Genomic DNA, 27,735 nt, shown 5'->3' on the forward strand with positions numbered 1-27,735 from the left:
CAACTACATGGGACAGAAAGGGGCACCAATCAACTACATGGGACAGAGAGGGGCACCAATCAACCACATGGGACAGAGAGGGGCACCAATCAACCACACGGGACAGAGAGGGGCACTAATCAACAGCATAGGCCAGAGAGGGGCACCAATCAACAGCATAGGCCAGAGAGGGGCACCAATCAACAGCATGGGCCAGAGAGGGGCACCAATCAACAGCATGGGCCAGAGAGGGGCACCAATCAACCACACGGGACAGAGAGGGGCACCAATCAATCACATGGGCCAGAGAGGGGCACCAATCAACCACACAGGCCAGAGAGAGGCACCAATTAACCACACGAGCCAGAGAGAGGCACCAATTCCTGGAGATAAACATAGTAATACAGACACTGATCCCTAGGTATAAACAGATGGAAACAGACAGCAATTCCTAAATGTAAACAGTCTTGAATCATCCTCGGTATAAACAGGACGACAGACACCGAGTGCCAAGTATAGAGCGTTTAAGCCTGGGCAGACATAGATTCCCAGATATAAACTGGACGACAGACACTGAGTGCCAGGTATAAAGAGTTTAAGCCTGGGCCACCCCTTACAATTACCTGAAAGACTGTCTGGTCACATTTGTGCGCAGGTCAATGATCTTTAACAAGTCATCTCTGGAGCAGGTGAGTAGTTCTGTGCGCTCTGGGCTGAGATCGAGTGCTGTGATTCGACCCTGCAGTTCCATCTCACGCACAATACTCTCCGTCCTGGGGCAGAGTAGAGACAAAATAATACAATGCACACAAGTTAACACCCTCTGAGATTGTGGAGATCCAGTAGTAGGTTATTTATGGAGCCCGATGTCTCACTCACTGTCCTGTTCAGTAGTGAAGCTCATTGTTAGAATGTATTCTAAGTTATATGGGAAAGTACAGAACTGGAAAAGACTCTGCAGTCCACCAATCCCAAAACTAATACTTCTCAGTTGTCCATTCCCTTAAATATCTATCTAAATGGCTTTGTATTCTCTGGCGTTTAGAAGAATGAGAAGTGATCTCACTGAAAAGTATAAAATTCTTCGAGGGCTTGACAGGTTAGATGCTGAGAGGTTGTTTCTCTTGGCTAGAGAGTCTAGAACTGGGGGTCATGGTCTCAGGATAAGGGTTGGCCATTTAAGCCTGAGATGAGGAAAAATTTCTTCACAAAGGGTTGTGAATCTTTGGAAGTCTCTACCGCAGAGGGCTGTGGATGTTCAGTTGATGAGTACATTCAAGACAGAGATTGATAGATTTCTGGGCACCAAGGGATATGGGGATAGGGTGGGAAAGTGGAGTTGATGTAGAAGTTCAACCATGATCTTGACGAAAGGCAGAGCAGGCTCAAGGGGCTGTATGGACTGATTCGTTCATGGGATATGGGCTGGTAAGGCCAGCATTTATTGCCCATCCCCAATTGCCCTCGAGAAGATGGTGGTGAGTTGCCTTTTTGAACCGTTGCAGTCCGTGTGGTGAAGGTACTCCCACAGTGCTGTTAGGGAGAGAGTTCCAGGTCAGGATAGTGTGCAACTTGGAGGGGAACTTAGAAGTGTTGGTGTTCCCATGCGCCTGCTGCCCTTGTCCTTCTAGGTGGTAGAGGTTGTGGGTTTGGGAGGTGCTGCCGAAGAAGCCTTGGCGAGTTGCAGTAGTGCATCTTGTAGATGGTACACACTGCAGCCACAGTACGCCGGTGGTGGAGGGAGTGAATGTTTAAGGTGGTGGATGGGGTGCCAATCAAGCGGCTGCTTTGTCCTGGATGGTATCGACCTTCTTAAGCGTTGTTGGAGCTGCACTCATCCAGGCAAGTAGAGAATATCCCATCACACTCCTGACTTGTGCCTTGTAAATGGTAGAAAGATTTTGGGGAGTCAGGTGATGAGACACTTGCTGCAGAATACCCAGACTCTGGCTTGGCTCTTGTTGACACAGTATTTATGTGGCTGGTCCAGTTAAGTTTCTGGTCAATGGTGACCCCCAGGATGCTGATGGTGGGGAATTCGGTGATGGTAATATCGTTGAATGTCAAGGGACGGTGGTTAGGCTCTTGCTTGTTGGAGATAGTCATTGCCTGGAACTTGTGTGGCACGAATGTTACTTACCACTTATCAGCCCAAACTTGAATGTTGTCCAGGTCTTGCTGCATGCGGGCATGGACTGCTTCATTATCTGAATGGCACTGAACACTGTGCAGTCATCAGGGATCATCCTCACTTCTGACCTTATGATGGAAGGAAGGTCATTCATGAAGCAGCTGAAGATGGTTGGGCCGAGGATACTGCCCTGAGGAACTCCTGCAGCGATGTCTTGGGGCTGTGATGATTGACCTCCAACAACTACCTTCCTTCCTTGGTGTTAAGTATGACTCGAGCCAGGAAAGTTTTCCTCCTGATTCCCATTGACTTCAGTTTTACTAGGGCTCCTGAATGCCATATTCAGTCAAATGCTGCCTTGATGTCAAGGTAGTCACTCTCATCTCACCTCTGGAATTCTGCTCTTTTGTCCATGTTTGGACCAAGGCTGAGATGAGGTCTGAAGTCGAGTGGTCCTGGTGGAACCCAAACTGAGCATCGGTGAGGAGGTTATTGGTAAATGCCGCTTGATAGCACTGTCAACGACACCTTCCATCACGTTGCTGATGATTGAGAGTAGACTGATGGGGCGGTAATTGGCTGGATTGGATTTGTCCTGCCTTTTGAGGACAGGACATACCTGGGCAGTTTTCCACATTGTCAGATAGATGCCAGTGTTGTAGCTGTACTGGAACATCTTGGCTTAAGGCACAGCTAGTTCTGGAGCACAAGTCTTCAGCACGGCAGCCGGGATAATGTCAGGGCCCATAACCTTTGCCATATCCAGTGCACTCAACCATTTCTTGATATCACATGGAGTGAATAAAATTGGCTGAAGACCGGCTTCTGTGATGGTGGGGACCTCAGGAGGAGGCTGATATGGATCATCCACTCAGCACTTCTAGCTGAAGATGGTTGCAAACGCTTCAGCCTTGTCTTTTGCACACACGTGCTGGGCTCCGCCATCATTGAAGATGGGGATATTCATGGAGCCTCCCCCTCCCGTTAGTTGTTTAATTGTCCACTACCATTCAAGACTGGATGTGGAAGGACTGCAGAGCTTTGATCTGATCTACTGATTGTGGGATAGCTTAGCTCTGTCCATAGCATGCTGCTTACGCTGTTCAACATGCATGTAGTCTGGTGTTGCAGCTTCCCCAGGTTGGCACCTCATTTTTTTGAAGGTACGCCTGGTGCTGCTCCTGGCATGCTCTTCTGCACTCCTTATTGAACCAGGGTTGGTCCCCTGGCTTAATGGTAATGGTAGAGTGAGGGATATGCCAGGCCAGGAGGTTACAGATTGTGGTAGAATACAATTCTGCTGCTGCTAATGGCCCACAGCGCCTCATAGATGCCCAGTTAGGAGCTGCTATATCTGTTCCGAATCCACCCATTTAGCACGGTGGTAGTGCCACATAACACGATGGGAGGGTGTCCTCAGTGTGAAGACAGGACTTTGTCTCCACAGTGACTGTGTGCTGGTCACTGCTGCTAATCCTGTTCCTATTTCTTATGTTTTTGTGTAACTCTCCATTAAAATTAACCAAATTATCTGCATCCACTAACCCCTACCTCACCCCCCACCCCCCACACACACACACCACGGGCAGTTTTCTCAAACATGTTCACCAATTTTGCACAACTTTCTGTGCTCTTTCCTTATTCTAAGCTTGAGTCTGTAGCCCTGCTTCTAGTTTGTGGTAAACTCAATTACATTCTAAGGTTCAATCTGTCTATTCCTTTAAGGATCTTGAATAATATCTCGCGAGACTTTTCTACCTCAGAATAATCAGTCATTTAAACTGTCCAGTCTACAATACTTTGCCTTGTGGCATTTAAGTTCATAACATGGTAAATTTTCAAGAAGCCGCTAAGTGGTTCTGGAGGTAGACCAATCACCATCATCTCACCTGATGTCCCAGAAACGAATCTTCTTGTCAAAGTGGCCGCTCATAACACACTGTTCAGTGCAAACTATATCATTGCAGCTGGAGCCAGCAAACACAGTTTTTATACCTGGAAGAAAAAGGATCAACACTGAATAAAGAGATGGAAATAGATGGACCAATATTCCTGAAGAGCCTTACTCTGTTTCCGCCACCCCCCACCGCCCCAAATGACTTGTGTGTTATATTTGTACATCTCAAGGTATTGGGGAACAGAACACTTTGCCATGTCAGGATCAAGCTCCCTCAGATTAGGTACAGTAAGGGTCAGATGTAGACTACGGCTCTTTCTACACTACCATATCAAGCACTCCCAGTATAGGCACAGAATGGGTTAGAGTAAAGCTTGCTCTATACTGGCCCAAACACTCCTAGGTCAGACACAGCACAAGTCAGATACAGAAGAAAGCTCCTAGTACACTGCAAGAACACTGTGCCTGAGCACAACCCTTGGAGGAGCATCACTCATGTACCAGCTGTCCTGTGGATTCAGCGAGGATATCAACTAGGGTCAAATTAGGACCATTTTTGAACTATAGATCGATACTGGTGGAGACTGCCGCCACTCATTTCACATGGGATGCTTCAAGCCAGCAAACATGAAAAACCTGTGTCAATCAAGGCTGGATCCAAACGCAGGACTTCAATTAGGTCACCCCTCAGCCTTCTCTTTTCAAGAGAAAAAAAGAGACCCAGCCTGCTCGTCCTTTCCGGATAGGTATACCCTTGCATTTCTGGTATCATCCTTGTAAATCTTTTTTGCACCCTCTCTAGTACCTCTATATCCTTTTTATAAAATGGCGACCATAATTGTACGCAATACTCCAAATGTGGTCTAACCTAGGTTCAATACAAGCTTAGCATAACCTCTCTACTTTTCAATTCTATCCCTCTAGAAATAAACCAGAGTGCTTGGTTTGATTTTTTTATGGCCTTGTTAACCTGTATTGCTACTTTGTGATTTGTGTATTTGTACCCCACTTTGCTCTTCTACCCCAGTTAGATTCTTATTTTCCAAGGAATATGTAACCTCCCTATTTTTCTTACCAAAATGTAAGACCTCACATTTATCAGTGTTGAAATTCATTGCCAGTTCTCCAAATTTATTAATGTCTTCTTGTAATTTATTGCAGTCCACCTCAGTATTGACAATCATCCCCCTTAATTTGGTATCATCCGCAAATTTAGAAATTGTGTTTTTTATTCTAAAGTCTAAATTGTTAATACAGGTACAACATCCTAAATCCTCTGGATCGAGTCCGTTCCGGTTTTTCTGGATTTCAGACAAGAAAATCAAGTCTGAAATCCGGAATTTCAACCGAATCTGTGCCGGGCTTTGAGCAGCGTAGTCCGAAATCCGGCAAAACCCTAAATCCGGCACAGATTCTGGATTTCAGACTTGATTTTCTTGTCTGAAATCTGGAATCCTCGACGGATTTTGGGTTTTGCCTCAAAAATGTCCAGTTTTCGGACAATAATTCCTGATTCCAGGCGATTCCCATCAGCTATGCGCAAAATATCCGGTTTTCGGAGTTCCGGATTTGGGACATTGCATCGGTATAAATTGTGAACAAAATTGGTCCCAGCGCTGATCCTTGTGTGACCCCACTTTCCATCTTCCATCACTCTGAATAGCTACCCTTTACCCCTACTCTCTCCTGTGTCTTGAAGCCAACTATCTATCCATTCTGATACTTGTCTCCTGACTCCGCATTTTCTGACCCTATTCATTATTCTATTATGTGGTACCTTATCGAAGGTCTTTCAGAAATCTAGATAAATTAAATCTACTGCATTACCATGTTTACTCTTTCTTCAAAGAATTCAATGAGATTGGTCAAGCAAGACTCGCCCTTTGGGAATCCATGCTGATTATTCATTATTATATTTTTGGTGTCTCACTCTGCTGTCGTGACAGAAGGGAATTGGAGTGGGGTGGGTTTGGTGAAGAGGAAGGTACATCGTTTCCAATCAGCTCTTCACTCCAACTTACATCAGGAAACTTTGTGAAAAAGAGGGGTACAAATGCCAGAAATCTGAACAGAAATTGCTGGAAATGCAACACAGGTCCATCAGAAGACACGGGTTAATGCTTCAGGCATAACCCTATGAGTTCTGCTGAAGGCTTTTCTCTTGGAATGTTTTCTTTCTTCAGGCAATGGTGGGCTGCTCTGAATTTCATTCCTCCTCCCCTCCCCCCCCTCTCTAATTTGCCCTTCTCCTCTGCTGAAGGTGTTGCCTCTTGCTGGGGTAATATTTCACTGGCACCAATGGCCTTCCCATATCTTACTTGCTGACAGCAAGTGAAAGTGGGCTATTGAATAATGGAAAGCATCACAGCCAAGCCCAATCCCGCCCTTCAACGCTGGAGTTCCTGAACGGCCAGGAATGGCCCTAATTGGTGAAATTAGCTAGTGAGCGGGAATGAAATCTGTGACTTTCTGGTGCTTATGGCTCAGCGCTACAGTGGTTGGTAGGTCACTTGGCCGGTGATTGAACTAGTTTAAGCTGTTTCAAACCAGAACATAGCTTGGCCTGTGGTTGTTCTGGATAGGAAAGGGAATGCATTGCATATTGTTTCTTGCCGCTTATCCTTCATATCACTCCTACTTACAGATCTTACGGCTCAAGTCCCACAGTTTAAGTGTCCGGTCATGGCTGCCCGATACTATCCGGGCATTGTCCAGAAGGAACTTCGCAGATAGAACCTTCCCACTGTGTCCCGTCAATGTGTGCTGTTAGGGAAAGAGAAATCACAAGGAGCAAGAAGTCAATGTTAATCTATAACGTACAGGGAGGGCAATCAGCTTCCTGCACTGCTCTACTCTTCTCTAAAGCAATGTAAAAGCTTTTCTTGAAGACCACAATCCAGACCAATGTCTTGCTCAAAGGCCACTCTCAGAAGTAATGGGACACAGGACTGATTGAGTAAGTGATTCCCACGCTTAGCCAGATTTCAGTCATATAGCCATAGGTGTTTGTTGCGTGGAAGTCAGGCACTTCTCCATAGGGAGGAAAAGAAAAACAAATATGGAACCTCCAGTGCTATTTTAGCGGGACTTTTTGACTTGGGAGCTGGAATAATCCGAAATCCCCAACAGCACTCCTTTCCTGGCTAGAAGAGAAAAAGAGACTGAATAGCACCAAATCCCAGTTCAGTCAGCATCCCACTGGCCATGAAAAGAAGCCTGGAGACACATGGAGCAGTAATTCTACTGGAGGTCACAGGTGAAGGGCAGGTGAGCTGCAAATGGTTCCCAGACCAAATCAGGTGCAAAACTGACTTAGGTATTCTCCTACAGCATCAGCTAAAAACACTAAAGACACATTGTGTTTTTAATGGTATAAAACAGGATATCACCTGATTTACCACAAGTACCATGCGAGATTCACTGAAACATATGCATAAAGTCTTATGCAAACCAACCACTTCCTGTAACACTTTCCCACCAAGATCTGCGACAAGCCTAAACTAGCTATTTCTAAACCTTTTACATTTTCCAATTCTGGCGAAGGGTCACAGACCAGAAACATTAACTCCATTTCTCTCTTCACAGATACTGAGTATTTCCAGCATTTACTGTTTATATTTCAGATTTTCAGCATCCAGAGTGTTCTGCCTTTTTTATTTTTAAGCCTATTTGATATATTTCTGATCATTTTTCGCACTTGACTGACTGGCTCCCTCTAAGCTACCTGACTTAGGTCTCCAAGCTGGGTAGCACTGTTCTCCATTGTGTCACCTCCTAAACACAGTGAAAATGTGGCTTCTTGCCAGGTGTAAACTCCAGGCAACCCTCCCTGCACAAGTCCAAATAGCAATTAGAATATCGACACTTTAAATAGTTCCTAGGTTAGATTCAAACTTCCAGGAAGGGATCTGACAAAGGCTTACAGCCATCATTCTTCATTATCCCTCCTCCCTAACCAGGATACTATCAGACTCCAAACTCCACCTGCATCCAACTCCCCTGAATGTTTCTAGACTTCACAAGCCCTCTCCACAATCCTCCCACACCGCTGTACCCCCCAAGTACACTCACATCTTGCCAACACCCCATTGTTTCCAGACATCCTCCCCCACCACCAACATCTCTCTCCCCCCCCCCCTCCCCCACTCCTCCTCCCCCCCACCCCCTCCTCCTCCACCACCCCCCCCCCTCTCCCCTCCTATAGTCACACACCAAACGTCAGCTTGTTACAGGTGCAAGACTCCCCTCCGATGCGAGGTCTCAGTTTACAGTTTGCAGTCAGGCAACAGAGACAAACCCCACATCACCAAACACTCCTGAGTAATGAATTGTGTCAGATGCTCACTGCAGACATGCTCCTAATCTCGCCAACAGACTAAAGCAGCAGCATCAGTTACTATCAGGAACTCCTGTACCATCGCAGCACGCCTACAGCAGGATGGGAATTGCAGGGTTTCCTGGGAGCGAGGATGTGGGGATGATGCCCTGTGCAGTCAGACCTTTTACCTATCATCATCGACCTCGGTATGGCAGCTTTTATGTGGTTCTGTTTGCCAATTAAGCAGAACCGTCACAAAAACCTACACAAATCATTGTCCAGGCCGTGGTTGGACTAAATGACTCAGTTTTGGACTTTACTTTAGAAAGGATGCCAAGGCCATGGAGAGAGTGCAGAGGGATTCCCCAAGATGATAACAAGGATGAGAGGTTTCAGTTATGGGAGAGTTAGAGACTCTGGGGCCTTTTCAACAGAAGGTGGTTAAGAGGTGAACCAATTGAGGTGTCAAAAGTAGTCAATTTATGATCACGTGCTGGTGGAACCATCTAGGGAAAGTGACCGCTAAACATTTCGCTCCTTCAGAAGCCAGGTTTATGTTTTATCACTTTCAAACATACCTTCAGTTCTCATCAAGAACCAAAGCATCACAAGATCCTAAATACAGGGAGCGTTCAGAGGAAGCTCCAAGCTTCGAGGTCAGAAGAACAAGGGCAGGTTTGAGAGCAGGATCAAGCACCTTCTACTTACCCGTAGCCGGGAATCATCCACTGTCCAGATTCTGCTGGCAAAGTCATTGGAGGCTGCTAGCAAATACGCACCCTGAAAACAAACACCATTATCTTCAGTATTGTACAAACAAACTGAGCTACATCACTAAACCATGGCTAATACTGAATGGCGTGAACTGTACAGGTTTGACTTGAGTCTATACTGTTAATTCAACTAGGATAGCAGTTGAGACTGAAATTCTTAATGCCCCTGGATAAAGTGTGTGTGTGTGTGTGTGTAGGGGAGGGAGGAAACATCGGTATTAAGTATTCCTAGGACAACTGCAACATGGGTAAGATGCAGAGTAAAGCTCTACAATGAACCATCAACCACTCCCAGACCACGTGCCATGGGTTAGATACACATTAGATCTCCCTCTACACTGCCCCATTAAGCACTCTCCGATCCCTGCTCCTGATAACTATCCTGGTGAGTACTAACGCAGACAATGGCCAAGGAGAGAGAGGATCAGGCTCAGTCGTTATGCCCACCATGGTAAATTGGCCTGTGGACACACACTTTCTTGACTCACACACAGAGAACGACCACTTAGTTGAGGTACTGGAGGGTTGCCGACACCCTTGGAAAATCCACTTCAGGAAAGGAGGGACATTATTGGGTAAAAAGTAAAAAGCTTGCAGCTCTGGCAAAAAGTCATAAAAATAGATGAACTCCCACATACCGTGCTGTCAAATTCAAGGCTGGTAATTCCAGCATTACTGCCAGTCAGAGAGCCCTTCAGTTCACACCTTCCTGTACAAAACAAACAGCAGCATATCAGTACTCAGTGTCACAGCTCGCCCATGTCCTGCCATGAAACTCTCTCTTATTATTTGATGTAATATTTTTGGATGAATTTGTATTCATGGCAAGGGATATTAGTGCTGCGATTGGAATCTTTCCATTTCAGGCACCCAGTCTCAGCAGCAAGCACTCCCAGGCTAGGCACAGAGTGGGTTCGATAGAGTTAAACTCCCTGTATAACGTCTCAGAAAGCAAGACGGGGCGCTGTGATTGGCCTCAGTGCCCCGGGTTAGGGAGCCGAAAGTCAGCCAGGCGATTCGGCCGCCCCTGCTGTTTGTGGCCATTGAGCAAGGGCAGGCTTGGGTTGAGACGCGTCCCACTCACTCACTGGTCTCCCACATGAAGAACGATCAACTTGAGCAAGACTATCAAGAGTGGAGGGCTCTGTACCAGAGTACGAGACAGAATTTTTAGGAAAGGGATGGAGGAAAGTAAAGGAAGAAACATAAAAAAATTGTAACCCATCTCCGCGGACACGAGCAGGTCACGTGTGTGCTCTACCTGATGTTCCAAAGTACTGAGGTGACTACGTGGGAAACCCTACGCAGCAATCTTCCAAACCACTAACATTGCTGCCAGCAGTGATCGAGAGCAAAACTCTTTAAAAAAAAAAACAGCTGGAGCCAAGCATCGCTTAGTGGCTGATCAAGAGTGTTCGTTTGCAGGTCCCGGGCAGTGTAATATTGGTTACCAAACAGCAATTGGACCGGATTAACATTGCCTGCATTTTCTGTTAGGAGCTAGATCAACTTCACATTCTGAATAGAGGTCTCAGCTTGAAAACTTGCGGTCATGCACCATAGATAAAGCCCACATCACCCGAAGCTCCTGGGATAGCAGTTCTGTGAGATGCCCGCTGTAACGACGTTCCAAATCTCTCTGCGAGAACGCTGACTGAAACAGCGGCATCGGTTACTGTAGGAACTCCCCTACCATCTCAGCACACTACAGCAGGATGGGAAGTGCAGGAGCTCCTGGGAGCGGGCATGTGGGCATTTAATAAAGTGCCATCAGACCTTTTACAAATCATCACTGACCTCGGTACGTTATACAGTTACAAAGACACCCACTAGCATATGAAAGAACGTCGGTATTACAGTCCACACCACATACCAAGGCAATGAAGGACACATCGAGAGGGAGCCAGGTTCTATCCCCAGTTATCGCTGTTAGTCAGGCATCATTGGGGACGGAGGGGGGATACAAAGTATCACAGTGCCCCTGGGACGATGGGCGCAGGAAGGCATAGTGTAAAACTCAGCTACGGTTCCTGATCACTGCCTGGAAAATGTTCTTGTATAATGTTGAATGAGGACAGCATCAGCCCCCCAGACACACACACACACACAAGATGGAAAAGCCTACCTATACTCACTGTCTAGACTCTCAACTGGGCGAAGTACTGGGAGAGTGCTTGGCATCTATGGCAACGTACCCCATTTGGTTTTACACCACAGAGGCTCCCCTCCCCACTGAAGAACTACAAAAGCTGCTGGGATTACCCATACTGTATAGAACAATAATGTGGCCACAGGCACCAAAGTCAGGTTCAGCTCTAATCCTGTTAGCTCCACAGCTCGTACTCAGTATTAGAATGAACTTAAGTGTGCAAAAAGGACTCAGAAATTCCTGATGAACAAACCTCTCAACCGGTTCACCGGCTATACTGTAGAATTAATGGTAGATTTTCCTCACTTACCTGATGAGACCTCCCACAGCTTAACCTTCCGGTCTGTCCCACCAGTCACCACCACTCGGGATCCTGGACTGAACTGGACTGCGTTCACCTCTCCGTCATGGGCATCCTGAAAAATAAAATCCAGGGCTAAGGTCAGAGACAACCATGGATTATTGTGGAATCATCTCGGTCAGGACACCTCTATCAGAGAGTTTGGAGTAACGGAAGTTCACTGTGAAGCAGGTGACAAAGTGAAGAGGAAGCATCATGTACTCGATGAATACTCGAGTGAGGTTAAGGAGGTGGCATGAGTCAGTGACTTCGGGAGGAAAGCTAAATGCAAACCTACTGCATACCAATGTCAATACTGACTGAGCTCCAAGAGGCAGGCAGGAGCAACCCGGAGTCATGTGCTCCCTGATTCCCCCCTTCATGCGAGCATGTCCATGCTGTCCCTCGACAGCGCAGTAAATCCAAGTCAACCACCATCTCAACATATCCCTGCTTATGATGCAGCTTTGGAAAAACTGGTAGACAGGGACAAGTTACAATAGGTGGCAGATGAGGTTCAGTTGGTAGCACGCTCGCCTGTCAGAAGGTTCAACCCCATTCCAGAGACTTGAGCATATAATCCAGACTGACACAAGTGCAGTAATGTGGGAGCACTGCACTGTCTGAGGTGCCTTCTTTCAGATGGGACATTAAGAACATCAGAAATAGGAGCAGGAGTAGGCCATACGGCCCCTTGAGCCGGGGCTCCGCCATTCAGTATCATGGCTGATCTTCGACCTCAACTCCACGCTCCCACCCTATTGCCATATTCCTTGATTCCCTTAGTGTCCAAAAATCTATCGATCTCGGCCTCGAATATATTCAAATAATGAGCACCACAGACCTCTGGGGTAGAGAATTTCAAAGATTCACAATCCTGAGCGAAGAAATATCTCCTCAGCTCAGTCCTGAATGGCCTACCTCTTAGGACTTGAACCAACAACCTTCTGACTCAGAGGCGAGAATGCTACCCACTAAGCCATGATTGAGCGGGAGGGGAGATAGAGAGGAGGGGAGAGAGAGGCCCATTCTCACCTCAAAAGGACAACCTTCTCATCCCAGGAATCAATCTAGTGACCTTTGTTACACCCCTTCTAAGGCAAGTATATCCTTCCTTAGGTAAGGAGACCAAAAATGTACACAATACTCTAGGTGTGGTCTCACCAAAGCCCTGTATAATTGCAGCAAGACTTTGTTACTCATTTACTCCAACCCCCTTGCAATAAAGGCCAACATACCATTTGCTTTCCTAATTGCTTGCTGTACTTGCATGTTAACTTTGAGATTTGTGTACAAGGACCCCTAAATCCCTCTGAATACCATATTTATTAGTCTCTCACCTTTTAAAAAATATTCTGCTTTTCTATTCTTCCTGCCAAAATGGATAACTTCACATTTCCCCACATTATATTCCATCTGCCACCTTGTTGCCCACTCGCTTAACCCTTTTCCACCTCTCCGCGCCCTCCTCAGTTTACTTTCCCACCTAGCTTTATATTGCCAGCAAACCTGGGTACATTACACTCGACCCTGTCATCCAAATCATTGATATAGATTATAAATAGCTGAGGCCCAAGTACTTATCCTTGTGGCAGCCCACTAATTACTATCTGCCAGCCCGAAAATATTTTCTGTCCGTTTACCAATCCTCAATCCAAAATGAGGCCCCATCTGATCTCAGGTGCACGTAACAAATCCTATGGCACTATTTGAAGTGGTGTAGAGGAGTTGTCTCTGGTGATTTGTCCCATATTTATTCCCTCAACCAACACCACTAAAAACAAATCACCTGGTCATTTATCCCACTGCTGTTTATGGAACCTTGCTGTGCTGCCGCATTTTCTGCATTACAACAGTGACTACACTTCAAAAGTAATTCACTGGCTAAAACAAGTACTGCTAGTGACACTTTGCTGAATTGTAGTTGCTTTGCGTTTATAACCACGTATTCTAGACTCACTCTCCAACATTGTGAACAGAGGTCTCAGCTTCCAGCTTAAAGTCATGCAGCACAGACAGCTCCACATCCTCAAACCTTTCTGGGTGACTAGTCCTGTCAGACATCGCTTGTGGACATGTTTCAAATCTCTCTGTGAAACACAGGACTGAAGTAGCTATGTCGGTTACTGTCAGGAACCCCTCTACCATCACTGCCCACCTAAAGCAGGATGGGAAAAGCAGGTGCTTCTAGGAAGGAAGATGTGGGGATGACGCCCTGTGCAATCACACCGCCGGTCTATCATCATTGACCTCAACGTTAATTTACATTCCAACAAGACACTCAGGAATTATACCAGAATTGCAATCAAGACATAATGAACACATGCAAGCCCTGGTGATGGTACAAAGAGCCACAAGACTGATCCTTTGTGTTTAGTTGAGCTCCCGGGACAGACTGGAGAAACTTGAGCTCTTCGACATCAAAAGGTTACCTTCTAGAGGTTTCATAACATCACAAAGTGTATGGAAAAGGTAAATCTGAAACTCTACATCAAACTAAACCATGACAGTAGGGCAAGGGCCACATAATGAAAGCAGTAAAAGGCATATTTAGAACTATCAGGAAGTTCTCCTTCATAGGGTGATCAATATAGGGAAAGGATTCATTTGTTTAACAGCAGTGGAATCATTTACAGCTGGATGCCATGATAGATGGGATTGTAAAGTCTTTTTGAATGGATAAGATGGGCCAAAAGCACACCCATATCTATATCTTTCTTGTGAACTTTAGTCACAATCAACACAATGTAAACCAGATCAGCATTTCCACGTGTTTACTCTTTAAATATGTTCGTCTATCAAAAAATCATAAAGCAAGTTAAGAACTAAAGTGTTGAATGACAAAAGGTCACCGAGCTTGTGATGCCTGCTCTTTATCTCGAGTGTCATTTACTCAGCACTTGCAGAACCTGTAAAGATCAGGTACCAACACACACTTAGAGCCAAGTGTGTATTTATACAGGGGCTCTGGGATATCAGAATTCAAAAATCACTCGGTCTCCTTCTGGACGTGAAAAAGAAACATGCCTTTTCTTCTGACTCTTAAACATTAAATGGTATCCAATAGTGTACATTATGCAACCCTGTTCTAGTCTATATTACAGTCACTGCACTTCAGAAGTTACTGAAGCACTTTGCGATGTTTTTGAGAGGTGTGATAAGGTGCTGTTTAGGCAGAAGTCATTCGTTCGTCACATTTCAAAGCAACTTTTCTGCCAATTCAGGATTTTATCTTTGCTTTCTAACAATCTTTTTCACAGAAACAGGCCATTTGGCCCAATCTATGCCAGTGTATATGCTCCATATAAGCCTCGCCTACCTTACTTCATCTAACCCTATCAGCATATCCTCGATTGCTTTCGCCATCACGTCTTTATTTAGCCATCCCTTTGTTTGAATACTCACAAACACGTGGAGTGCTGTGGTGGGCAGTCGCATCTCATTACACGATCCCGTACGGACATCAGGGGCATCGGTCACAATCCCGTGCAACGTGGGCGAACGTTTTCTAATGGCGGTAAACATAAAGAATATCTCATTTATTCAGCACCTGCAGAATCTGTAAAATAATCAGGTACCAACACAAACTTAGAGCAAAGTGTGTATTTATACAGGGGTCTGGCATGGGATGGGAAGTGGGGGTGGGGGGGAAAGAGAAGCAAGGTGCATTAACTCATCTAGATGAGACACAAATGCCATCGATGGCTCAATGGACAAATGCGGTTCTCTACGAAACTGAGTTCGGACCAGAAGGCCCAGTTCCACGGCCGGTCCATGTGGTGTTAGCTTCACCCGGGACAACAACTGGTCTCAAAGTCTTGGGCGGGGAGGGGACGGGACGAGACGAAAGTCAGCCAGAGGTTCCTCAGCTGATCACTATACAATGATCCGGCAGGAGACTGAGCTTGTGCAGGTGAGGAGTAGGTCCCTCCCCTACACTGAAGTAATCTGTTGTCATACACAATGATTGGCCACTTGAGTCGAGTTGTTGGAGAGCAAATGGTGCCCAAAGTACTGCAACCAGCACAAAAGGAGAGAGAAAAATGACAGAGACAGAGTGAACAAGGCCAGTTTGGGGCAGGCTGTTAGTGCTCATGTTTGGGATGTGGCCTGTGGTAGATTCACAGGAATCTGATTTGAAAAAATACACGGGAGAGTCTGAGGAAAGAGGAGCCATTTTACAGAAAGTACTACTGAATATGTATTGGCTGCAGAATGTATATTCACAAACTTAGTTTCTTTAAAGCCTCTCCAACTCTCAGTGTTGTGTTTGAGGTATGTGTGGCTTAACCTTGGGTTCACTACTGTAGACTGGTAACTAGCAGAAGCATAGTCCCATGGGCAAAGTGCTCACTGCTCAGCATCATCAGTAGGAACAGTTTCATGAAAAAGAATGGTAGGCATAGAATAGGACAGACAGAAATGTATAATCATGAGTGAGAATGAAAGGTAAGATACTGTCCAATTAACCAGTTATTGTGTCAAGTCAGATCTTAAAATACACTAAACATTCAATAAGAAATGTGGGGAGGAAGTTCCTAACCTACCCAAAGATATTACCGATAGAATCCAAGAGACCAGACGTCTGCGAAGTCTTTCTACACAGAACAGAGAAGAAATGACCGTCAGTGTGAGACAGTGCAGTTCAATCAATGTCCACTTGCCTTCAGTCCATAAACTGAGAACCAGTATCGAGGTCACAAACCTCTTCATGCACCCCATCCCCAAACAGACAGACAGACATAAGATAAATACTCGCTGAATACATAGACATGGACCCCTCTCCTACATCCACACACAACTCCCGCACTTTCTTGCCTCCTCTCCTCTCACACCCTCCCAGCTCATTGTCTTCCCCGAAGGTATTGACTCTTGCTGAGGTAAGTTTCCAACAGATCCCGAGAACCTCAGCCAAGTGGCGGGACTGACCTCGAGCGTCTGCATTCTATTTCCAATGGGGCAGCAGCACAGCCAAGCCTGACCCTATCCTAACTCAATATCCACGCCAGGAGCCATGGATAGTAATAAGGAGCAGGAACTAAGGGTGATTTTTACCCTGAGTGGAACAGTGGGTCAGACACTGTCCTTTCACACTCTGGGACTGGGTGGTACAGTGGGTCACACACTGTCCTTTCACACTCTGGGACTGGGTGGCACACAGTGGGTCACACACTGTCCTTTCACACTCTGGGACTGGGTGGTACAGTGGGTCACACACTGTCCTTTCACACTCTGGGACTGGGTGGTACAGTGGGTCACACACTGTCCTTTCACACTCTGGGACTGGGTGGTACAGTGGGTCACACACTGTCCTTTCACACTCTGGGACTGGGTGGTACAGTGGGTCACACACTGTCCTTTCACACTCTGGGACTGGGTGGTAGTGGGTCAGACACTGTCCTTTCACACTCTGGGACTGGGTGGTACAGTGGGACTGGAATTAGGTGATGGCGGTGGTGAGCATGGATGGTGTGCTGTCAAGGGGGAGGTATGGACGGCAGCTGGACATCTTTTCACTGGAAGTGAAGCGGTATTAAGCAGGTAAATCTACCTGTGGTTGATGAGGGATGTTGGTGGACCACCAGCCTCCACTCTCAGTGGTTTTTGTAATGGAGAACCAGGAATCAGGAAGTGACGGTTACTTACAATAAAATGCAGTGCATAATTAACACCTTAAATTCCTTCAGCTCTTCATGTGTTTTTACAACTGTGGTACGCGCTGCAAGACCACGGGCGCTCTGCAGCAACATATACCTTCACTGTTTCCTCTGCAATCTATCACAATGCAAACAAAGCAATACTGCCCTCTAAATATGCATCAGTATCTGTTACCCTGTACCTGCAATGGCCTGATGACGTGACTGGGGCAAATTTGTTGCAGAGCCCAAACATAAACCACCTTCCATCATCTTACATCTGTAACTGCGCCACATACGCAAGGGACCACTTTACGAGTCCATGGTGCTGGTGGGAGCCTCACCCGCCAACAGCGCTTTATCGAAAATTCACTGCCCACCACTTTTTGACCCGAGTGAACCACCTTCATAAGCAAGGTGAGATTAAGAGTGCTAGCGTGCTATTCAACTGCAGGGGGCATTACAGTGGATCCTTATCCTATCCTCAGCCGATAAACAGGAACATATTTCCAGCGGGAGCCCGGAGATAGTGATATGGATACTGTCAGGGGTAGCGATATCGGGACTGGTTGTTTCCCCTCCCTCCCTAATCCAGAGGAGTGAGGACAATCACAGCATCCCAAATGCCACTGCAATTAAGAGCAGCTACCCCAGCACAGACTAGGACTTGAACCAGACGCCTTCCTGATCTGAGTGAATCAGTCCATTTACCCACTGAGACATTGCGGCAGCTCATGAAACTGTACAAACGTTATCCCACCCTGCAAAGTGGACCCACACAGCTCGTGATACCTGCAGGCTAATTTGCTCCCCTCGCGATACATATTGTGCGTCAAGTAAAACCATGGCTACTGCCAAACAATTTCACTGCACAATTTCAGCCTGAATTCCAAGTACCCGGAACTTCGGTTTTGAGTAGCGGTCAAGAAAGTCTGGTTAGTTGGAGTTTTGTTTTAGAAAAGAGGAAACTCCGATTGTAATTCTCAAGATTATGAAGGAAATTAACAAAACTGATTGAGGTAAATGATTCCCCATGATGAAAGGCTCGAATCCCAGGGGACACAGGGTAAAACGACAAAGAAAGGAGCAAGGAGAGCAGTCAGGAGGAGTTTCTGCTCCCAGAAGGGAAGTTACCACAGAAGGAGGTTAAAACAAACACGTTACGTGGGACAAATAAATGCGTTTGTGGGGAGAGAATGGATTGAAGGATATGGTGAGATGATGATTAGACAGGGTTGATCTATGGAAATGGATGGAGTTTGTTGGCCTTTTTCCAATCCTAAAAATTCTGCTTTTCCCACATAATCACAGGGGCACAGCTCGGAAGTACCCTGATGTCTTCAAAAACATTTTAGCAAATTTTCAAAGAACTACATTGAAATTAGGTTTTCACTGGTGTAATGTTAGGGATATAAATGTTTGCACTCTGCCCTCCCTTGAATCATGATAAATAGCCAACAGCATAACTGTAGATTCAGTCTTCCCAAACTGTTTGGAGAGCTGTTTCTGCTGTACAACAGTGAAGTACTGCTGGCTACAGGTCTGTCACTGATGGAAGAAAGTGGTCATGTGTTGTCATACCATACAAGAAACGCATCATGTAACAAAGGCAAAGTGATTTAAGTGTATGATGTTTCAGTCAATTTTCTCTCCTGACGGTATCCTTCTTGGCCTTACTCAAGTAGCCAATCCACATGCGCAAGTCTAAACCATCAGTGGAGCATCGGCACCAACACTATCGCACCCTCATCAGAGTCCTCACACAAATACACTTTGTGGCAGGGCTCACTGGATAGTCAACAGGAGCAGGATCCCGGACTAATATTTCCTGTCCCAAACTCTAGAGTGTAGAATGCCAGCCATGGTCCGGTCTGAAATCAGCTGACTCAACAAAGAGTTTGAAGCTGGGACCCTTCCCATCTGTGTTTCGGTCAGTGCGACACTGGTCAGCACGACACTGGTCAGCACAATCAACCACGGAGCAATCAGTAGAGCTAATAAATAATCAAAATGTAACTGCAAAACACATTGAACTCAATTATCTGCTACAAAGCACTGCATAGCTGTTGCTTACCCAATGTCTCAAACACACCTCAACAACGCTCCGTATAAGCTGCGCGGCCATGCAGCTCTCTGCCAGTCCCATGCAACCCGGATCTGGCTTTTGCAATGTCAAAAGTTCACGCACGTACAAAACTTTGAATTTGCCATGCACCCGAAAGAAAATTACAGGGAACATTGCACCCGACCATCCTCACTTCCTTTATAAGCCCTTGCACTGCACCCCACAACTCTCCGAGACCAGGTTCTCACCTCGGGGTCCTGTGCGTTGCTCGCACCGGTGATGTTTCTCCGGCTGTGTCGGGCCCTTCTTCACCCAGCACCTCTATATCATCATCACTGTGAATCAGAGAAGAGGGGGGGGAAAAGCAAATGTCAGTCATCCACTCCACCCCACCCCACTACAGGTAAGTACAGCCGGCCCCTCAAGGAGCGACGGCACTCACTCCACGCCCCGCTGCAATAAACACCTGATGGGGGAAATATTCTGGTGAAAGTACCTTGCATCTACCCTCAGCGATTCTGTTAATGACTTTGGCTCTGCATCCAGAAGTAAGAGGAAGATGTCAATCCCCAACAAAGGTGCTTGCCCAGTCTGTGATGGGCACCAGCGGAGATCTCGTCAGGGACTCTGTAACTCAAGCGTCGCATCTCCTCAGCATTACCACGGATGATGAATTCTAATAAAGTGGAGACAGGACTTGGGCTAGGCTGCTTTGCACCGAGAACCCTTCCGACAGTTTATTCTCAAAAGATGGGAGGTTTGAAATGTACACATACACTGCCGAGACAAAGAATCCCGCTCCAAGGGACATCTTCCCCGGGGGACAGGGGGACGGGGGACATACCTCAGCTACAATAAAAAGAAATGTCCTTAATTTTTCATACAAATTAGTTAAGTGGTTTTGAAAATAACAAAAGGCGGTCTAAAAATAACAGCTACAATCTCTCAAGTCACTTGCCTCAACGTTTCTGTGCCTCTAAGAGACTCTGGTTACACCTGGAAACCAATAGTCTGAGCTAGAATCGAGACAGGAGACCAAGTGCTCGTGCTCTAACGGAACTTACTGCAACAAAAGCAACTCACGGATCAATATTCAACGGTTCTTTAGCAGCGTCAGCAAGATCCTTTTTCAGCTTTGCCTGCCGTCTCCTGAGGAGGGGGGAAAGGCCCGAGTTAAACAAAACAGTGAAGAAAACAGGTGACAAACTTTACGTGAGTCATGCATACAGTGGTCACCTTCAATGTACAAGTCTGATCGAACAAAATTATGTGTGAGAAGAGTTCAGTCGCCAGATGCAGCTTAAATAAAGGAGACTACAAAGGTATGAGGGCAGAGTTGGCTAAAGTGGACTGGGAAAATAGACTAAAGTGTGGGATGGCTGATGAACAGTGGCAGACATTTAAGGAGATATTTCATAACTCTCAACAAAAATATATCCCAATGAGAAGGAAAGACCGTAAGAGAAGGGATAACCATCCGTGGCTAACTAAGGAAATAAGGGATGGTATCAAATTGAAAACAAGGGCATACAATGTGGCTGAGACTAGTGGGAGGCCAGAGGATTGGGAAATTTTAAAAAGCCAGCAAAGAACGACAAAAAAAATGATAGAGAGGGGGAAGATAAATTATGAAAGTAAACTAGCACAAAATATAAAAACAGATAGTAAGAGTTTCTACAGGTACATGAAAAGGAAAAGAATGGCTAAAGTAAATGTTGATCCCCTAGAGGATGAGACTGGGGAATTAATAATGGGGAAGGAGGAACTGAAAGACATCCTTATAAAGCGGGAAATTGTGTTAGGAAAATTGATGGGATTGAAGGCCAATAAATCCCCGGGGCCTGATAGTCTGCATCCCAGAGTACTTAAAGGAAGTGGCCATAGAAATAGTGGATTCATTGGTGATCATTTTCCAACAGTTTATCGACTCTGGATCAATTCCTACGGACTGGAGGGTCGCTAATGTAACACCACTGTTTAAAAAAGGAGGGAGAGAGAAAACGGGTAATTATAGACCGGTTAGTCTGACATCAGTAGTGGGGAAAATGTTGGAATCAATGATTAAAGATGAAATAACAGCGCATTTGGAAAGCAGTGACAGGATCGGTCCAAGTTAGCATGGATTTATGAAAGGGAAATCATGCTTGACAAATCTTCTGGAATTTTTTGAGGATATAACTAGTAGAGTGAACAAGGGAGAACCAGTGGATGTGGTGTATTTGGACTTTCAAAAGGCTTTTGACAATGTCCCACACAAGAGATTGGTGTCCAAAATCAAAGCACATGGTATTGGGGGTAATGTACTGACTTGGATAGAGAACTGGTTGGCAGACAGGAAGCAGAAAGTCAAGATAAACGGGTCCTTTTCAGAATGGCAGGCAGTGACTAGAGGGCTCAGTGCTGGGACCCCAGCTCTTTACAATATACATTAATGATTTAGATGAAGGAATTGAGTGCAATATCTCCAAGTTTGCAGATGACACTAAATTGGGTGGCGGTGTGAGCTGTGAGGAGGGCGCTAAGAGGCTGCAGGGTGACTTGGATCGGTTAGGTGAGTGGGCAAATGCATGGCAGATGCAGTATAATGTGGATAAATGTGAGGTTATCCACTTTGGGGGCAAAAACACGAAGGCAGAATATTATCTGAATGGTGGCAGATTAGGAAAGGGGAGGTGCAACGAGACCTGGGGATCATGATTCATCAGTCATTGAAATGCAGGTCATTGGCATGCAGGTACAGCAGGTGGTGAAGAAGGCAAATGGTATGTTGGCCTTCATAGCTAGGGGATTTGAGTATAGGAGCAGGGAGGTCTTACTGCAGTTGTACAGGGCCTTGGTGAGGCCTCACCTGGAATATTGTGTTCAGTTTTGGTCTCCTAATCTGAGGAAGGACGTTCTTGCTATTGAGGGAGTGCAGCGAAGGTTCACCATACTGATTCCCGGGATGGCGGGACTAACATAGGAGGAGAGACTGGATCAACTGGGCCTTTATACACTGGAGTTTAGAAGGATGAGAGGGGATCTCATAGAAACTTACAAGATTCTGACGGGACTGGACAGGTTAGATGCGGGAAGAATGTTTCCGATGATGGAGAAGTCCAGAACCAGGGGACACAATCTTGGGATAAGGGGTAGGCCATTTAGGACTGAGATGAGGAGAAACTTCTTCAGTCAGAGAGTTGTTAACCTGTGGAATTCCCTACCGCAGAGAGTTGTTGATGCCAGTTCATTGGATATATTCAAGAGGGAGTTAGATATGGCCCTTACGGCTAAATGGATCAAGGGGTATGGAGAGAAAGCAGGAAAGGGGTACTGAGGGAATGATCAGCCATGATCTTATTGAATGGTGGTGCAGGCTTGAAGGGCCGACTGGCCTACTCCTGCATCTATTTTCTATGTTTCTATATTTCTAGAACAGGGAAATGGCAGAGACATTGAACAAATATTATGTATCGGTTTTCACGGTAGAAGACACTGAAAACATACCAGTAGTGGATAATCAAGGGGCTATAGGGAGGGAGGAACTTAATACAATCATTATCGCTAATGAAGTAGTACTTGGTAAAATAATGGGACTAAAGGCAGACAAGTCCCCTGGACTTGATGGCTTACATTCTAAGGTCTTAAAAGTGGCTACAGAGATAGTGGATGCATTGGTTGTAATCTACCAAAATTCCCTGGATTCTGATCCCAGCGGATTGGAAAAACGCAAATGTAACGCCACTATTTAAAAAAGGAGGCAGACAAATAGCAGGAAACTATAGACCAGTTAGACTAACATCTGTCGTTGGGAAAATGCTGGAGTCCACTATTAAGGAAGCAGAAGCGGGACATTTAGAAAAGCATAATTCAATCAAGCAGAGTCAGCATGGTTTTATGAAAGGGAAATCATGTTTGTCAAATTTGCTGGAGTTCTTTGAGGATGTAACGAGCAGGGTGGATAAAGCGGAACCAGTGGGTGTGGTGTATTTGGATTTCCAGAGGCATTCAATGAGGTGCCACATAAAAGGTTACTGCACAAGATAAAAGTTCACGGGGTTGGGGGTAATATATTAGCATGGATGGAGGATTGGCTAACTAACAGAAAACAGAGAGTCGGGATAAATGGGTCATTTTCCGGTTGGCAAACAGTGACGAATGGGACGCCGCAGGGATCGGTGCTGGGTCCGCAACTATTTATAATCTATATTAATGACTTGCATGAAGGAACCGAGTGTAATGTAGCCAAGTTTGCTGATGATACAAAGATGGGTGGGAAAGTAAATGGTGAGGAGGACACAATCTGCAAAGGGATATAGACAGACTAAGTGAGTGGGCAAAAATTTGGCAGATGGAGTATATTGAGAGAAAATGTGAGGTTATCCACTTCGGCAGAAATAATAGAAAAGTAAATTATAATTTAAATGGAGAAAAATTGCAAAGTGCTGCAATACAGAGGGACCTGGGGATCCTTGTGCATGAAACACAAAAGGTTAGTATGCAGGTACAGCAAGTAATCAGGAAGGCAAATGGAATATTGGCCTTTATTGCAAGGGCAATAGAGTATAAAAGCAGAGAAGTCCTGCTATAACTGTACAGAGTATTGGTGAGGCCACACCTGGAGTACTGCGTACAGTTTTGATCTCTGTATTTAAGGAAGGATATACTTGCATTGGAGGCTGTTCAGAGAAGGTTCACTAGGTTGATTTCAGAGATGAGGGGGTTGACTTATGAAGATAGGTTGAGTAGGTTGAGTAGGTTGAGCCTATACACATTGGAGTTCAGAAGAATGAGAGGTGATCTTATTGAAACAGGTAAGATAATGAGGGGGCTCGACAAGGTGGATGCATAGAGGATATTGCCACTCATAGGGGAAATTAAAACTAGGGACTTAGGGCCCAAGTTTCCACATGATTTGCGCCTGATTTTTAGGAGCAACTGGTGGAGAAAGGACTATCTTAGAAATCGCAATTCTCCACATTTTTTTTCCTGCAGTTCGAGTCAGGTAGAACAGTTCTACTTTGGAACAGAATTTTTTCTTCAAAAGGGGGCGTGTCCGGCCACTGACGCCTGATTTCAAAGTTTCCACAGTGAAAACGTACTCCAAACTAAAGTAGAATGGAGCAAGTGAAGATTTTTGTAGAACTGAAAAAACCTGTTCTACACATTAAAAAATCAGGCGCAGGTTACAAATTAGGCGTCCAGAACGAGGTGGGGGGGGGGGAAAAGGGAACTCATTAAATTCTACAATCAATCCTTATTTATACTTCTACAAATATTATACAAATAAATCCAACCTGAATAAACATTTATAAGCAAAGAAAAGATTAAATAAACCATCTTCCTACCTGTGTGAAAGTGCTTCAGGCACGGAGAATTCTGCAATCAGCCTGAGGCGTCCGTTCTTCCCACGGGGGGTGGGGGGAGGGAGGAGGCACCCGTTCTTCCCGCGGGGGGGGGGGGGGGGGGGGAGGAGGCGCCCGTTCTTCCCGCCGGGGGGGGGGAGGAGACAGTGAGAAGGCTGCAAGTGCTAATGTGCTTTTATTAAAAAAATGTTCAAAAATTAAACAGCTACAAAGAACTACAAAAATGGCCGAGTGCCAATGTTTTTTTCACACTGAGCATGCGCGAACGCTCCAACGCGCACGCACAGCGTTGCCGGCAGGAAAAAAACTAATTTAAATAGTACCCGCCCCCTCCCACTTACAAAATCGGCGCGAGTGTAGGCTCCGCCCCCCTGGGCACCACGCCAGGCAGACACGGAGCTGCAGAACGCTCCAGAATCGCGATTTATTTTTTAGGCGCAGTTTTAGGCGCGAAAAAGGGGCGCCCAGCTCGGAGGGGCGCCCGTTTTTTATCGTGTGGAAACTTGGGCCCATAGTCTCAGAATAAGGGGGGGCCCATTTAAAACTGACATGAGGAGAAATTTCTTCTCTCAGAGGGTTGTAAATCTATGGAATTCTCTGCCTCAGAGAGTTGTGGAGGCTGAGACATTGAATATATTGAAGGCGGAGATAAGACAGATTTTTGAGCGACAAGGGAGTAAAGGGTTATGGGGAGCGGGCAGGGAAATGGAGCTGAGTCCATGATCAGATCAGCCATGATCTTATTGAATGGTGGAGCAGGCTCAAGGGGCCAAATGGCCTACTCCTGCTCCTATTTCTTATGTTCTTATGCAGCGGGGCAAATCCAACGTCGAGCCGCAGTTTGAAGCAGTTAAATAGAAAAGATTCATCCACCAATTTGATCTGGTTGCTCCCATAAAACGGTCAAACTAAGTTCTTAGTCAGAACTAAAGGGAAGCAAGGGATGGCCTCACCTGGCCAGCGCAAACTGCAGGATCTTCCTGCGCCGATGGTAATCTTTACATTACAGTTCCAATCCACACCATCTGACCCTTTATTTATCGAAGGTTTTTAAAAATAAAATTACAAGTATTCACCTTAATTTGGGACGAGTATGAAATGAAACGCACAACTGGGTTCCTCCATAACTAAACCAGTTGAAGTATTCCCTCATGGAGCCAGGTACAGCAAACGTTCAAGTGAATGCCCCCCTTCCAATACTGCCCAGATACGGTACAGAACCAATTCAAGCGATTGCCGGCAGAGCTCTGCACAGCATCATAGAAATTTACAGCACAGGAGGAGGCCATTCAGCCCATCGTGTCCGTGCCGGCCGACAAACAGCTATCTCTAGCCTAATCCCACTTTCCAGCTCTTGGTCCACAGCCTTGTAGGTTACAGCACTTCAAGTGCACATCCAAGTACTTTTTAAAAGGCTATGAGGGTTTATGGCCTCTACCACCCTTTCAGGCAGTGAGTTCTAGTACCCCACCACATCTGGGTGAAAAAAGTTCCCCTCAAATCCCCTCTAAACCTCCTACCAATTACTTTAAATCTATGCCTCTGGTTGTTGACCCCTCTGCTAAGGGAAATAGGTCCTTTTTATCCACTCTATCTAGGCCCCATATAATTTTATACACCTCAATAAAGGTCTCCCCTCAGCCTCCTCTGTTCCAAAAAAAGAACCCCAGTCTATTCAATCTTTCCTCATAGCTAAAATTCTCCAGTCCAGGCAACACCCTCGTAAATCTCATCTGTACCATCTCTAGTGAAATCACATCGTTCCTGTAATGCGGTGACCAGAACTGCATGCAGTACTCTAAGCTGTGGCCTAACTAGTGCTTTGTACAGTTCAAGCATAACTTCTCTATTCTTGTATTCTATGCCTCAGCTAATAAAGGAAAGTATTCCGTATGCCTTCTGAAACGCCTTATCAACCTGGCCTGCTACCTTCAAGGATCTGTGGACATGCACTCCAAGGTCCCTTTGTTCCTCTACACTTCTCAGTGTCCTACCATTCAATGTGTATTCCGTCGCCTTGTTAGCCCTCCCCAAATGCATTACCTCACTTCTCTGGATTAAATTCCATTTGCCACTGTTCTGCCCACTTGATCAGTTCAAGCGATCGCCCAGAGCCAGCACAGAACTATTTCAAGCGATCCCCCGCAGAGCCCAGCACAGAACCAGTTTAAGCTATCGCCTAGAGCCCAGCACAGAACCAGTTCTTAGTATCAATAGCAGGGATGCCAACTTTCCTTCTACATTGCAAACTGGTGTCTTCAGAATTGATTAATTCATTAGAACCTCATCATTTACATTCCTGAAACCCAGAATGCAGCTTTCTTTGATTCCTGTACTGTACTTTCCATTTATGATCAGTTTTCATTCCCAACACACACACTGGCCCCTCTTGTGTTGAACGCAGAACAATTATGAAAATAATGAAGGACACTACTGCGGTGCCTTGGTGTCCCCTGGGTGCACAGAACTCGACAGCCAACATCTGGTTAGTTTTGCTGCGGTATATTAGTGCTTTACTGTACCACGTTAATCTGAGTTCTCGCTGGTGAAGCTTCAGACAGTGAATGCCTGCACAGTTTGCACGTGGAGAGTCACTGCCATGGAGATGTGGCAGTGCCCAAAGCTGCACAGAGTAGCCGTTTCTATGCATATCATTCAGTTCCAAACAGCACGGAGGCCAGATGCAGACTAATGTCAGCAAAGGCCCCAGTTAGCCTTATGTCAGTAAAGGCCCCAAGTAGCTAATGTTACACCATTACAAATTATTATAATCAAAAGACAAACAAACATGCATATGGAGCCAGCAGGCACGCCCGTTCGGCCATGGAAGATCTTGGAGTGGCTCCTAGACTTCGCCCACAGTAACACTAAAAGAGGACACAGCACGTACCATAATACGGTAGTGCAGTGGCTTCGGGTACAACTAGGTCATGTAGTAAAAGTGAATTCAATAAATCTGGTAATTTGTGGGCTGGCACCAGAAAAACCCCATGAAAGCTGCTGGAACTGATTCAGTAAAGTCCTTCAGGAAAGGGAACCTGTCACCCGACCGAATCTAGCCTACAGGTGACTAGTCCACACTATGCAGTTGTGCTCCGAATT

General features: G+C 45.8%; 1 protein-coding gene and 2 non-coding genes across 5 annotated transcripts in view; all 3 read right to left on the reverse strand.

Moving 5' to 3' along the window:
- Window positions 1-27,735, reverse strand: part of atg16l1 (ATG16 autophagy related 16-like 1 (S. cerevisiae)) — a 51,528-nt gene that overhangs the window by 14,589 nt on the left and 9,204 nt on the right. For 2 of the 3 annotated variants that reach the window (XM_070883325.1, XM_070883327.1), the window contains exons 6-15: window positions 20,372-20,437; window positions 19,537-19,623; window positions 16,135-16,185; window positions 14,993-15,095; window positions 11,558-11,663; window positions 9,737-9,807; window positions 9,034-9,105; window positions 6,650-6,770; window positions 4,000-4,105; window positions 603-752 (exon numbers count right to left, since the gene is read on the reverse strand). In XM_070883325.1, coding sequence (XP_070739426.1) covers window positions 603-752; window positions 4,000-4,105; window positions 6,650-6,770; window positions 9,034-9,105; window positions 9,737-9,807; window positions 11,558-11,663; window positions 14,993-15,095; window positions 16,135-16,185; window positions 19,537-19,623; window positions 20,372-20,437 — 933 coding nt within the window. The remainder of the gene's footprint in view (window positions 1-602; window positions 753-3,999; window positions 4,106-6,649; window positions 6,771-9,033; window positions 9,106-9,736; window positions 9,808-11,557; window positions 11,664-14,992; window positions 15,096-16,134; window positions 16,186-19,536; window positions 19,624-20,371; window positions 20,438-27,735) is intronic. The other variant, XM_070883326.1, reaches the window with a different exon arrangement.
- On the reverse strand, window positions 8,264-8,528 carry LOC139266485 (small Cajal body-specific RNA 6). The gene has a single exon (XR_011593729.1). It is a non-coding gene; the product is annotated as a small Cajal body-specific RNA 6 (non-coding RNA).
- Window positions 10,626-10,896, reverse strand: LOC139266486 (small Cajal body-specific RNA 6). Its single transcript, XR_011593730.1, has one exon. It is a non-coding gene; the product is annotated as a small Cajal body-specific RNA 6 (non-coding RNA).

This window comes from Pristiophorus japonicus, chromosome 6 (genome assembly GCF_044704955.1).
Source record: "Pristiophorus japonicus isolate sPriJap1 chromosome 6, sPriJap1.hap1, whole genome shotgun sequence".
In the NCBI taxonomy this organism is placed as follows: domain Eukaryota; kingdom Metazoa; phylum Chordata; class Chondrichthyes; family Pristiophoridae; genus Pristiophorus; species Pristiophorus japonicus.